Genomic DNA, 13042 nt, shown 5'->3' with positions numbered 1-13042 from the left:
TTGAAGAAAAGTATATGCTTGTTATACTTGGTTGTTCTTGCTTATCTCCAACCCTGGATATCTCCAACCATCCATGGCTATATAATTTCATAAGAAATCAATGTTGTCCCTATGAAGGATGACAGATAGACACTTCAGAGTGGAATCTACCTTTAAATGCCAAATTGTGTCTTGGCAGTTGTTCTTGACATAAACATTATAGATAGCTGCAGAAAGCCATAATTCTTTGTACTTCATTGATTTAGACAACAGGTGAAGTCTTCTGTAATAAACGGAACTAATTGAGCATGCAATGAACTTAAATGTTCCTTGGACTGGCCTTGATTTTGCATTAATCAACCTCTGTCTTGAACTGGTTGGTTTTAGGAGAAGATGTGTCAGGGAGCTTCTGCTCAGTACCTCCTCCTCCTGAAAGGATGGCTTGTGAAATCCCCTGCCGAATGGACTGTGTGATCAGCGAATGGACAATGTGGTCATCTTGTTCCCAGTCTTGTTCAAATAAAAACTCGGATGGGAAACAGACTAGGTCAAGATATATCTTGGCATTGGCAGGAGAAGGTGAGCAACAGAAAATCATTCTGGATTCAGTAGTTCAATGATCCTTTTTACTATTTCCATTAGTAACTGCAAAGGCACCCATGAGTAATTTCACTATTTTTTGAACCTAAATTAACATGTTCATTTTCATACCCATTTCCCTTTAATCCTCTATTTTTATCTTTGTTGTGTTCACATACTCACATGAATTGTTTTGGCTATATTTATATTTGGTCCCTATCAACCAACTGACAACCACTGATTACATTTCTTAGAGAAGTTAGCAAAGTTTGATCAACATACAGAATGATTCATATGGCTATGACAATTGGAAACATAATTGGATCATCTAGTAAAAAAAAAAAGGGTTTTAAATTAGGTATGAGGAGGCCTGACTTTTCAAGCAAGAACTGCCAACACCATCAGCAAGCTAGCTGATCCATGGACTCTGGTTTCTGATCTGTCCTGTTGGCATACTATAGGCAGGGAGAGAACATGAAAGCTGTAAAAACAACTTTGAAGAAGGTAAAAAAGAGCGCTGGAAATACTAATGGTGACATCAGAACAAATGAGAGGACCAACTGCACCTATCACTTACTGAGATGGTCTCTGTTTCCAGATACACACTCCAGTCCTTTCTTATCCTCCTTGGCTTCCTCTGCCTTTGGCTCTATTTGAACAGCAAGATAGAGAGGACCCTGGCTGTGAGGAACTTCTTAAGCAAGGTTGTGTTCTGTGATCCTGAGAAATGGGGACAGGGTCAAGATAAAGGAAGATGTTCATAATCTTAAAGTACAGTTTCTTCCCATCTTATCTTTTGTATTTCTAGAAGGGGAAAAGTCAGTTATATTTAATTGGAACAAAATTAAGAAGAATAACAAATTTAAAGTTACAAATCTTGGGTGTTTGACCTTTGAATAAAACATTATTGCATGGAATAGCAGGAAAAGATCAATACTTTTGAAAAACACCTCTTCTTACATTGATATAAAAATGTGAAAGAAAAGGCAGTAATGAAGTTTATCTGATTCACCCAGTGTGTAAGGATGTACATCTGTCTGTTTTCTTTGCCAGTGGATAGCACACCGTCTGATGCTATTTTAGAGTTTAAGGATGAACTAGTTTCTGCCAAGCTTTAACAAATACTACCACATTTCTCAAATTGCAGAATGCACTACTTGGTGGAGAATAGGCATCTTAAAATGAATTTTCATCAGTCATTTGTGAAAAAAGGGGTATAACATAAACATCATCACTTTTTGGCACAGGTCAGAAATATTTGATCTTAGAAGGGGAAGAATTATTCACTATGACAGTCCTATGGGCCATTAAGTTATCAAAACATATATCCATGCACACATGCACACAAATACATACAAAAAAAAAGAACAAGAGGGGCCAGGGATTTGGTACAGTGTTTGCCAAGCATGCATGAAGACCTAGGTTTGATTCCACATATATAGAAAAAGCTGGAAGTGGTGCAGTAGCAAACGTGGAAGAGCTTTAGCCTTCAGAAAAAGCTCAAGAACAGTGCTCAGACTCTGAGATTAAGCCCCAAGACTGGCCAAAAAAAGAGAGAGAGAGAGAGAACAAGAAAAAAAACATCAGCAATTATGTTTTATGTGTTATTCTAATTTTTGGCAGGTGGAAAGCCATGTCCTCATAGTCAGGTCCTCCAAGAGTATCGTTTATGCAATGACCATTCCTGTGTACAGCTCTACTGGGAGACATCGCCTTGGGGTCTCTGTTCTGAAAACACATTGGTAACGACTCTGAATGCAACTATTGGCTGGAATGGAGAAGCGACCTGTGGGGTGGGCATTCAGACACGGAAGGTCTTCTGTGTCAAGAGTCATGTTGGACAAGTGATGACCAAAAGGTATTTTCAAGCTATTACTAAAAGTACATGTATTCACTATATAACTGAATATTTTCAGTTGAGAGCATTTATTAAACAGCTGACTTGTGCAAGATTAAGAATGCTATTGTTTTTGTTCTTGTTACTTGCCCTTGCAGAATAAGATATGTGCTTTAAACAAAGAGAAGCAGACTTGTGGTTTGTATCACATTGTGTACTTGTTATAAGTGTATTTATTAATAGATAAGAGTAAATAATGTGATAAGCAACAAATATGTTTCCCTGATCAAAGAAGTTTTCTTGAGCTGACAGTAGTTTTGACTCTTCTTAAATCCTATGAAGATTAGGTCAACATATATTTTCTACAGGTTAAATTATACAGCTATGTTTTATTCTTTGAAGGAGAAATCACTGAAACTCTTCAGTGGAATTGAAAGCAAAGATCACTACAAAATTCATTCTATCAGGCCAGTATAGCCCTCATCCCCAAACCAGATAGGGATCCATCAAAGAAAGTGAACTATAGAACTCTTTCTTCCTTTCTTTCTTCCTTCCTTCTTCTTTCTTTCTTTCTTTCTTTCTTTCTTTCTTTCTTTCTTTCTTTCTCTCTCTCTCTCTCTCTCTCTCTCTCTTCCTTCCTTTCTTCCTTCTCTCTTCCTCCCTCCCTCCTCTCTCTTTCTCCCTTCCTTCCTTCCTTCCTTCCTTCCTTCCTTCCTTCCTTCCTTCCTTCCTTCCTCCCTCCCTCCCTCCCTCCCTCCCTCCCTCCCTCCTTCCTTCCTTCCTTCTTTCCTTCCTTCCTTCCTTCCTTCCTTGCTTCCTCTCCCCCTCCCTCCTTCCCTTCCTTCCTTCCCTCCCTCCCCCCTTTTTCTCTTGTCAGTCATGGGGCTTGAACTCAGGACCTGGACATTGTCCCTGAGCTCTTCAGCTCAAGGCTACCATCCTACCCCTTGAGCCACAGCCCCACTCTTGTTTTCTAATAGTTAATTGGAGATAAAGAGTCTCACGGACTTTCTTGTGCCTGGGCTGGCTTTGAACTACAGTCTTCAGATCTCAGCCTCCTGAGTAGCTAGGATTACAGGTGTGAGCCACTTAGCTGGGCTAGACCTATTTCTTCAATGAATATTTATGCAAAAGTACTCAATAAAATTCTGGCCAATTGACTTCAACAAGGAATCAAAAACTTCATAGGAGCTGGATGCTAGCATGATAAATTCTAGCAAATATGACATGATTAACCCATGAATGTGCTTTCTTCCCCAGCTATTAGTTTTACATTACTTGTGATGTTTTAGGGTAGAGTATACAAATTGCACTAGTTGTGTTTTTTCAACTTTTCTGGTAGTCATTGTACCATCTATACAGAATGTACATATTAATCAATGGAATTATTGGCAAGCATAAAGGTAGCATTTTATGTCATATTAGTCTAGCAATAATCTAATTTATGAAGTTGCATTGAAATATGGTAATGTCTTTAATAGTTTATGTAGACGGAAAAAGAATTTAAGTCTTTTGAGAAATTTAATACTATAACCCAAACATTCAGCATTATAAAAGACATGAAACATTAGACTTAAAGTAAAACAAACAACTTAGACTACATTTAAAATACTGTAAACAATTGTGTGTATCATGATTAGAAGATGTAGAATGCTTAAAATCGAATCTGTTTTCTAAAAGATTTTAGAATTGAACTTTGCTAGGAGAAATCTACTTGACATGAATATATTCTGTTCATTTCTTAGAAAATGGACTTGGAATCAAGACTGACATATGCTGAATAAATTATTATCACCTCTTGAAGGGCTATTCAGATTGGAAAAATTGAGTTAAGTGTTAAAAAAAATCCTAGATTTCCCCCTGTATCTCATTATTACATTCAGCTGCAGTTTTTATGAAGGATTTAATAAAAACTTACTCAAATATTGTGATTTTTTTAAATGTGGCTTTACCATAAATTTATAGCATTTCATACACTTGTCTGCATTTATTTGAAAATTCTTATATTTGAGACTATAAAGTATAATAATGAGTAACCACTAATGTTGCTATAGTTCACCAAAAAGTAATTTTTTAAAGGACCTATCTAGATATGCCCCTAGCACAGACACACAGAACACACTTATGTATATATAAAGAGAGACAGACAGAGAGAACGACAGAGAAACAGGAACAGGGAGAGAGGGCAATGAAGGGGGAAGGGATATTAATATTAATTATTTCTCATTGCTAATGAGGTTAGAGTTTTAACCAAATTTTAATACATACTGTATGTATGTCTTCAAATAATCCTATTAAAGATGAGCATCCTGTATTGATCTTTGTAGATTTACTTAATTAAAATTCCATGAGGTTAATCAGACTAATTAAGCTAAGAAAATGGTACTTAATGTCCATTAAAGCACTCAATGAGATTATCAGCATAGAAATACATTTTTTTCAAATGGGGGAGGAGTAGAGGAGCAGTACTAGGAATTGAACGGGGAACATCTTGTAAGCATTTTACAACATAGGTTTTACTCTTAGTCCTTGGGATATTTCTGGTTTATTTTTCAGATAGTGTTTCTTTATAAAAATTTAAATTATATTTACATAGTGGCATAAAGGGCATCAAGTAAATGTGTGAGTTTATGAGCACAGATTATCCTGAGTGGCTGGCCCTGTACCATAATCCTACAGTTAGCTCCCAAGAGACTGGGATTACAGGCATAGTGATACCTAGAAAGGATCATTGCCTTACTCTTGTCAATTAAACAAACAAATAAACAACAACAAAAAACAGAACCAGAAAAGCTTAATTCACCTCGCATGAATGAGGGGAAATGTAAATTGTGAAATCCTTGAGTGTGGGAGAGAGATAGAAACAGGTAAAAATAAATACTTTCATGTAAAGGAAAAGAATGAATGAGCTAAAATAATGCATTTTATTATTTTCTTAAGTCCATTGCAGCAAAGGCACCAAGTTTCTTGCAACTTCTTGTATACCTGGCATGGTACTTTGGTGCCAGCGTAATTCTGTACGTGAGAATGTTCCTATTGCATGAGTGATAGAACTGATTTTATCAGAAAATGAACGCTAGCTAGCTACTACTGAACTGGAAGTGAGAGCTTGCTGGCGTACCTTGGGTGTTTCATTTGTTTGGTTGTTTGTTTTATTATCCAGTGTCTTTCAGTTGTAATGTCAAAAAGAATAATAACAATAACAGAGATTACAAACACAGTATCCAGCCTCCCAAAGCTTCTGATAAGATACCTTCTGCCTTCACTGTGAAAACGCCTGGCAGTATTTTGTGAGTTAGAGTAATAAATAGCTCCATTTGAACATTTAGTGTATAAAAACCTGGCTGATTTGCCCCATCAACCTGAGTGAGATGAATATGTCAAGCCTGGGTTGGATGAGTGATCAGGGAGATGGAGTGTTGTGGGAACAACATGAAGAATGGCAGGTCCCAGGGCTCAGCTTGATGAATTCCCACCCAGTGCTGAGCCTCCAGGGTGGAAGCAAGGCCAGGGAAATTTAGGTATCAAAATGGAATATATTCACATTTTACATAACATGATACCCTTTCATGAGTTACTATGTGCATGAAAGTAGGAAAAATAAAATAGGAATTAAAAAGGAAAAACTTAGTTTACTAACTCAAAATGCATGTTTTCCTGGATTGTAAGCTTATTTTTGAAGGGTGGGAGAAATAAGCCAAACATCTTCCACAAATTAATTTCTCTTTTAGTCTCATTACATAAAATACAATATAATGAGTCACTTGCAATTGCTAAATAGACACAGAGAGAAGATCTGTCCTTTTAAAGTATGATATAAGGTGAGATTTCCTCATCAAAACATTAAAAATTAGTTTATGTTTCGTGTGTATTCTACACATAGCATAATAAACTATACAATAGCATACAACACTATAAACAGCAACACAAATGATATCAAAAGCCTTGTTTTGGTCAATAATGGCAATGATAGAGAAACTAAACCTTACAGAGAAACTAAGCGTTACAGATTTTGGAAGTAGATAACATATTAATTTAGTAGACAACGTTGATATCTTTGGACATTGGTAGGAAATTCATGGAAATTGAAGTGTATGCAGTAACAGACAACATGCAGTTAAATAGGAAAAGGAAGTTAGTTAGACTCTGACTTCCTTATCTAGAAGGTCCTCAGTTCATTGCCTCTGAGAAAAAACACTGTAACCTAAACCTGGCCTTTGCCACTAAGAGAGTGACATTCTTTCTGTCTTGAAGATGAAAGGGAGAACACACAGGAAAAGGCGTTTTATGGAGAGTTGGCGAGATTCCCAGTGAGCCTTTATTGTGAGTGATGCTAGTGGAGTCAATATAGTATCAGTTCCCAGGAGACTATTCTAGGTTAAAGTCCCCAGAATATGGATACCCCATGTAGAAAACACAAGATCCAGCACTACAGATAGTTCTCAATTCTTTCATGAATCTGTAGGGAGGAACATTGAGCAGGCTCATGTCCTCCTACTTCCATAACCCTCAGAGCACGGGGAAAAGGCACTAGCCAAGCTGCATTCTTCATTTCATCATGTACTGGGAGAGGTAGTGAGAGGGCTGAGAATAAACATCATTTAATTTGTGTGTGTGTGTGTGCGCGTGCGTGCGTGTGTGTGTGTGTGTGTGTGTGTGTGTGTGTGTGTAAGGATGGTTAATAATAATGTCACTGATAGGATTTAATTTCTTCAGTGGTCCATGAATTTTTATTTTAATGTATTTTATCAAAGTAATATATTCTCCATACAAGTAAAAAGTACAGATATATTGATGATGGAAAGCAACAAGTCATAACTATCCTCTCTTCTAATTGTATTCTGTTTACTACGTGCACCCATGCTTTTGGCAGGACTGGGGTTTGAACTCAGAGCTTTGTACTTGCCAGAGAAATGCTTTTGAATCATTCCTGCAGTTTACAACCACTTTTATTGCAGTTATTGTTTTCTTGTTGTTTTTACTGAATAAGCAATCACTTAGTTCACCCATAATAATAACAGTAGAAGGCTTTCTCATGTCTTTCTTCATAAGGGCTCTAGTTGTTTAATGACAATTCTACTCTGTCAACTTAGTCACTTCCCAAAGGCTACCACTCTGAAGACTATCATAATGAAGATAAGAATTTAATACTTTAACTTAGGACTTCTATCTATAACAACTTTGTTCTTTGTGCCATTTAGAGTTAGACAGAGAATCAAGGAACACTCATGTTGTCAGATAAGCATATCCAGACTTCCACCCATGCTCCATTCTTTATCCATCCTGTTTGTTTGTTGGTTGGTATGGTTGGTTGTTTTTGAAGTACTGAAGATGAAACCCAAGCCCAGTGCTGGGTAAATAATTTTGCTTTCCTTGGTCAAGCACCAGCCTCCCCACTTTTTGTCCTTTCTAAAAATTATCTTTAAGTAGTTGTACAAAGGACTTGTCAATTAACAGAGCAGTTTATGAATACAAAGTATCTTGATCAATATCACCCCCCCAACATTGTATCTAACCACCCTAGCTTTTCTAAATTTTGTAGGATAAACATTGAACTTTCTGCTGCATTCTTTCTGCCCCTCTTTCTCCTTAGGAACCATTGTTTTTGAGAATCTAGATCCCCTCCCAGGACTAGCCTAGAATTCGTATCTGAGACTGCAGATATGTACCACAAAATCTGGCTGACTCACTGCATCTACCTTATTAGAGCAAGAACAACCTTTGAGACATTCCATTCCAAAATAAAATTCAGTCCTTTGGTCTTTGCATTATTTCAGTTTTAAAACTATGAAAAACATTAACTTTTATAATTTTGTTAGCTGAGGTGGTTTGACATCAGTCAGGTTCTTTTTCCTCATTAGAAAATTCCACTTTTTTCCTTTTTCTATACTAATGATTAATTTCTTCATTTCCTCTGTGTTTAATATTTGAATAATCTCTGTCTTTACTTTGTTGGTCATTTTGTGTATCCTTGTTGGGATTTTCTTGCTGAATTGCCATTCTTTTGTTAGTGTGGAATAGTTCAGTGCATTGTTTCCTTGTAATTTTTGTCCTCTATTTTCTCTCTTCTCCTCTAGTGAAAGTCTGTTAATTATATATTTAATTACCAACTTTCCTACTTTGATATTTGGGGCATCATGTTTTTTCTTCCAGTTGCTTTGTCTCCATGTGGTTTTTAGTGGTTTTTATTATTTTTGTGCTTGTGATTATCATATGAAATAAAGAGAATTCCTTTTACTGCTATTAGTATGAATAGCAGTAACTAGCATCACAGAAGCAGGGCACTGAACTAAGCACTCGCCTTCTGTATATGGACCATACAAGTTAGCTTTCACACATCCTGTAACTCTGTTTTTTAAGAGAGCCATGAGGATCAACAATAAAAACTAATGTACATTACTTGTATCTCTTTCTTTCATTAGTTGCAGGAATGCTCTTTCTTAGTTGGTTCAAAATATTTTGGTGTTTCAACCAAACATTGACATAGTCTCTTCACTTTGTCAGATGTCCAGATTCTACACGACCTGAAACGGTGCGACCTTGCTTTCTCCCATGCAAAAAAGATTGTGTTGTGACTGCTTTCAGTGAGTGGACATCTTGCCCCAGATTGTGTCAACCAGGTAAGGCTATGTTACTTTCCTTGTGCTTTCTTTCCGAGCTATCTGATCACCATCATCAGCACTCTGGAAGAACAGGAAAAAATAGGTTAACAAAGCATTGTACAAGTACAGAAATTGACATTATAAGAAATATGAATGTTTATTTATCATGGTGATTATTTATGTACCTGGATATATTTAGGATTTGTAATATCCAAACCTTAGACTAATACATAGGAATGTGCAGAAGAAATGACTCTCTTTCTAAGAATAGGTCTTTTTCCCAAAGCTATCGCATTTCCCTGATGAAAGAACTCATATGGAAATTCAATTACCCACAGTTCCCTAGTTTAATTTTAGCTTAAGGTCTAAAGTTTACCATGTATTCCCATTCTCATTTCTCCTAGACTCATAAGCCCAGCTTTGCCCCCTGGGATTTTACCACTGCCACAGTAAAACAGGTGAATCTAACAAAAAGAAGTACTAAAAAAGTACTGGCTCCATTCCCCAGAGAGGGGTGTGTATATTTTTTGGAAGACTGTTCTTGATGATCATGTTCATTCAAGCAAAGTGTGGTTCTCATTCTATTGTTGTACCAACTTGCTGGGGAAGAAAGGAGGTATAAAACTGTACAGAAACAACCTGTCAGAGATCAAGAGTATTAGCATTTTTCCTTAGAACATCCCAGCCAAGTGTATTTATAGCTTTACTTCATGAAAGTGCTATGAAAACATGATGACCACTGTCCTAGAGCTGATGGCCTTTGAAACCACATATCATAGGGATAGTGACAATGGTAAAGGACGTCATCATCAATATTTTATTTGCCACTAAGTGACATCTGTATGAACATTTAAATTTTTATGCTTACTGGGAGCCTGTGTAATCCTAGCTACCAAGGAGGCTAAGAACTGAGGGTTGTGGTTTGAAGCCAGCTCCTCCATCAAAAGCTGTGAGGATTTTTTTTAAATTTTATTTTTCCTTTCAGGGTAATGCATAGAGGAGTTACAGTTACATTTGTCAGGTAGTAGGTGCATTACTTCTCACACATTGATATGCACTCTTTCCCCCCTCTCCCCACTCCCTCCCAATCATCTTGTTTCTGCCCCCCTTCCCTTTCCTATTTCAAATAAACAAATAAACATATATGCAATACACCAGGCAACAAAGTCAGATACAGTAACAATATGAAATTAACCAAAAAGCAAAAATGAGAGGAGAAATAACAGTACATATCCTAGAGATCCTTTAATTTAGTCTTATCCTATATAACCTTATATACCTAGGTTTTGAGCTATTGTAATCCTCTGCTAAGAGAGTCCTAGATGTGTACTAATTATTAAAAATGAGCCTATGTTCCTTAATGTCTGGCTTACTTCACTTAATATGACTTTTTCCAAGTCTTTCCAATGACAATGTCATTCTTTCTGATGGCAGCATAGAATTCCATTGTGTACAAGTACCATATCTTCCTGATCCAATCATCTGCTGAGGGATATTTTGATGGTTCCATATTCTTGTTATGGTAAATAGTACTACAATGAACATCATTATGCTAGTGTCTTTAGTATTTCCTTGTTGTGGAAATTTAGGTAAATACCAAGGAATGGAATTGTTCCCTCGTAGGGGAGCTCTATGTTTAGCCTTTTGAGGAATCACCATAGTAATTTCGATAGTGGTTGAAGGAGTTTACACTCCCACCAACAGTGTAGTAGTGATCCCTCCCGGCCACATCCCCTCCAACATCTGTTGTTATTAGATTTCTTGATCATGGCCATTCTAACTACAGTGAGGTCGAATCTCAGAGTTGTTTTGATTTGCATTTCTTTTATGGCCAAAGATGTGGAACATTTCTTCATGTGTCTATAGGCCATTCTTACTTCCTCTTCAGAGAAGTCTATTTTTAAGTCTTTAGGCCACCTTTTAATGGGATGGTTGTTTCTTTGGAGATTTGTTTTGGAGAGATTCAATTTTTTGAGCTGTAGATATATTTTAGATATAAGACCCTTGTCTGTTGTATGGCTAGTGAAGATCTTGTCCCACACTGTAGGCTTTCTATTTAACTTCCTAGCTATGTCCTTTGTCAAACAGAAGCTCTGTAGTTTAATGCAGTCCCATTTGTCCAAACTTTCTTTAATTTGTTGTATTTCTGGGTCTTTTATTAACAAAGTCTGGACCTGTCCCAAGGAGACCTAGTGTATCTCCTATTCCTTCTTATAAAGTTTTCAGGGTATCTGCTTTTATTTCTAGGCCTTTGATCCATTTGGAATTAATCCTGTTGCAGGGTGATATAGAAGGATCCAACTTCAGTTTTCTGCAGGTAAAGCTGTGAGATTCCTATCTCTAATTAACCCCCAAACAAAGCCTTAACTGGAGTCATGGCTCAAATGGTAGAGTGCTAGCCTTGAACAAAAAAGCTCAGGAATAGCACCCAAGTCCTGGGCACATGCACACACACACACACACACACACACACACACACACACACACACACGCACACACACACACACAATCAAAACTCTTTACTATAATTTTCTTAAAATTACTTTGCTTCAAAATGAATATAGCAATACCCTATAAGCTTTGCTTATAGACAGACCCAGAAATAAACAATAAATAAGAAGGTACTTAAGCCAGACCTACGGTTTGAACTCTGGGTCTGAATACTGTCCTTGAGCTCTTCTGCTCAAGATTAGCAATCTACCATTTTTTTTCTTTTTTCTTTTACTTTAATGTCAGGATAAAGTATAGAGGGGTTACAGTTACATTCATCAGTGTATATTACTTCTTGCACATTGATACCCCTTCTCATGTTTTTTGGCAACCTACCATTTTGAGCCACAGCTCTACTTCCAGTTTTCTGGTAGTTAATTGGAGATAAATATCTCACAGCCATTCTTCCCTGGGTTGGCATTGAATTGTAATCCTCAAATCTCAGTCTCCTAAGTAACTAGGCTTACAGACATAAGCCACCATTGCCCAGTTTTATCTGATCTTTTGAGCAGTGACAACAGTAATCTCTTCCTGAAATTCTCCCAAACATTTTCTGTGAATAGAGATGTAGAGTAGATGAAGCATATGAGCAGTGTTAATTGAGGAGGCTGGTGGGTGAGTCTGATATCCAGTAAGACTGGACAGAGAAGCTCCTCTGTTTGTCACTGTTTGAAAGGGTAGAATTTAAAAAGCAGCTCATTTTTAGAATTTTCATACTTAAATACTTTAACATAGTCAGTGCCTGAAAACATTTTAGGCTCTTAAGATACATATTAGAAAGCTAAAAGGGGTTATTATAATATATGTTGATATTGCTTCATTGAGACCCTACTATAGCTTTTATCTTCTCTCTCACAAGGGATCACATAATTCCTTAGGGGTATAGTAACAAGAAAAGAAAAGCTTGAATTAAAAAAAATCCTACTCTCCTGGTTGTAGACTTGGTGCTGAGGCTATCAAAGTCCCCCGATACTTAGGAAGACAAATTAGCTTTGCTGAGCCCATGCACCCTGGAGAGCAGAGATTTCTTCAGGCCCTTCTATTCCATGTGTTCAGTGTTCAAAAAAATCTCTCTGCGGCCTGAGACTCTTCTCCTAGCTATGGCTAAGGGCAGCATATGAAATAACTTTTTTTTTTAGCAAGTTTAAATTTGACTCAAGTTTCCAGAGATTGAATTAGTTGTCTAAATGGTTGGCATTGTAATGAAAATAATTCTAAACCTCTGTGGTATCTTTTTGCCTCCAACTTTTCAAGACTAGATAATTCTTTTCACAGCTTGGCAGTCAGGGACCTGAAGGAGTAAAGATTCAATTTTCAGATTTCTTCCAGTTTTCTTCTTCAATCTTATTTATCCTTGTGTTTTGTCCATATCTTGGGACCAATATATTATTAAGTAACAATTGGTTAATTAGGGGACACTGTAAAATGGAAAGCTTGTAAGAAGAAGTTGCTTTTCATTCTATGGCACTCAAACTTTATTGCATCTGAATCACCTAGAAGCATTATTAAATTGAAGATTTCCAGTTCTATAACTAGAAATTCTGGCCTAATTGCC

At 36.8% G+C, this 13042-nt stretch overlaps 1 protein-coding gene across 1 annotated transcript in view; it reads left to right on the top strand.

Annotated features, from left to right (window-relative positions):
- The window catches only part of Thsd7b (thrombospondin type 1 domain containing 7B), a 719928-nt gene that overhangs the window by 315552 nt on the left and 391334 nt on the right, over positions 1-13042 (top strand). The window contains exons 7-9 of the mRNA XM_090343132.1: positions 367-558; positions 2182-2416; positions 8900-9015. Coding sequence (XP_090199258.1) covers positions 367-558; positions 2182-2416; positions 8900-9015 — 543 coding nt within the window. The remainder of the gene's footprint in view (positions 1-366; positions 559-2181; positions 2417-8899; positions 9016-13042) is intronic.

The sequence above is a fragment of the Megascapheus bottae genome, chromosome 12, assembly GCF_031878675.1.
Source record: "Megascapheus bottae isolate mThoBot1 chromosome 12, mThoBot2.hap1, whole genome shotgun sequence".
Taxonomy (NCBI): domain Eukaryota; kingdom Metazoa; phylum Chordata; class Mammalia; order Rodentia; family Geomyidae; genus Megascapheus; species Megascapheus bottae.
Note: the sequence above shows the minus strand (reverse complement) of the source record. Positions and strands in the feature narration are given on the sequence as shown.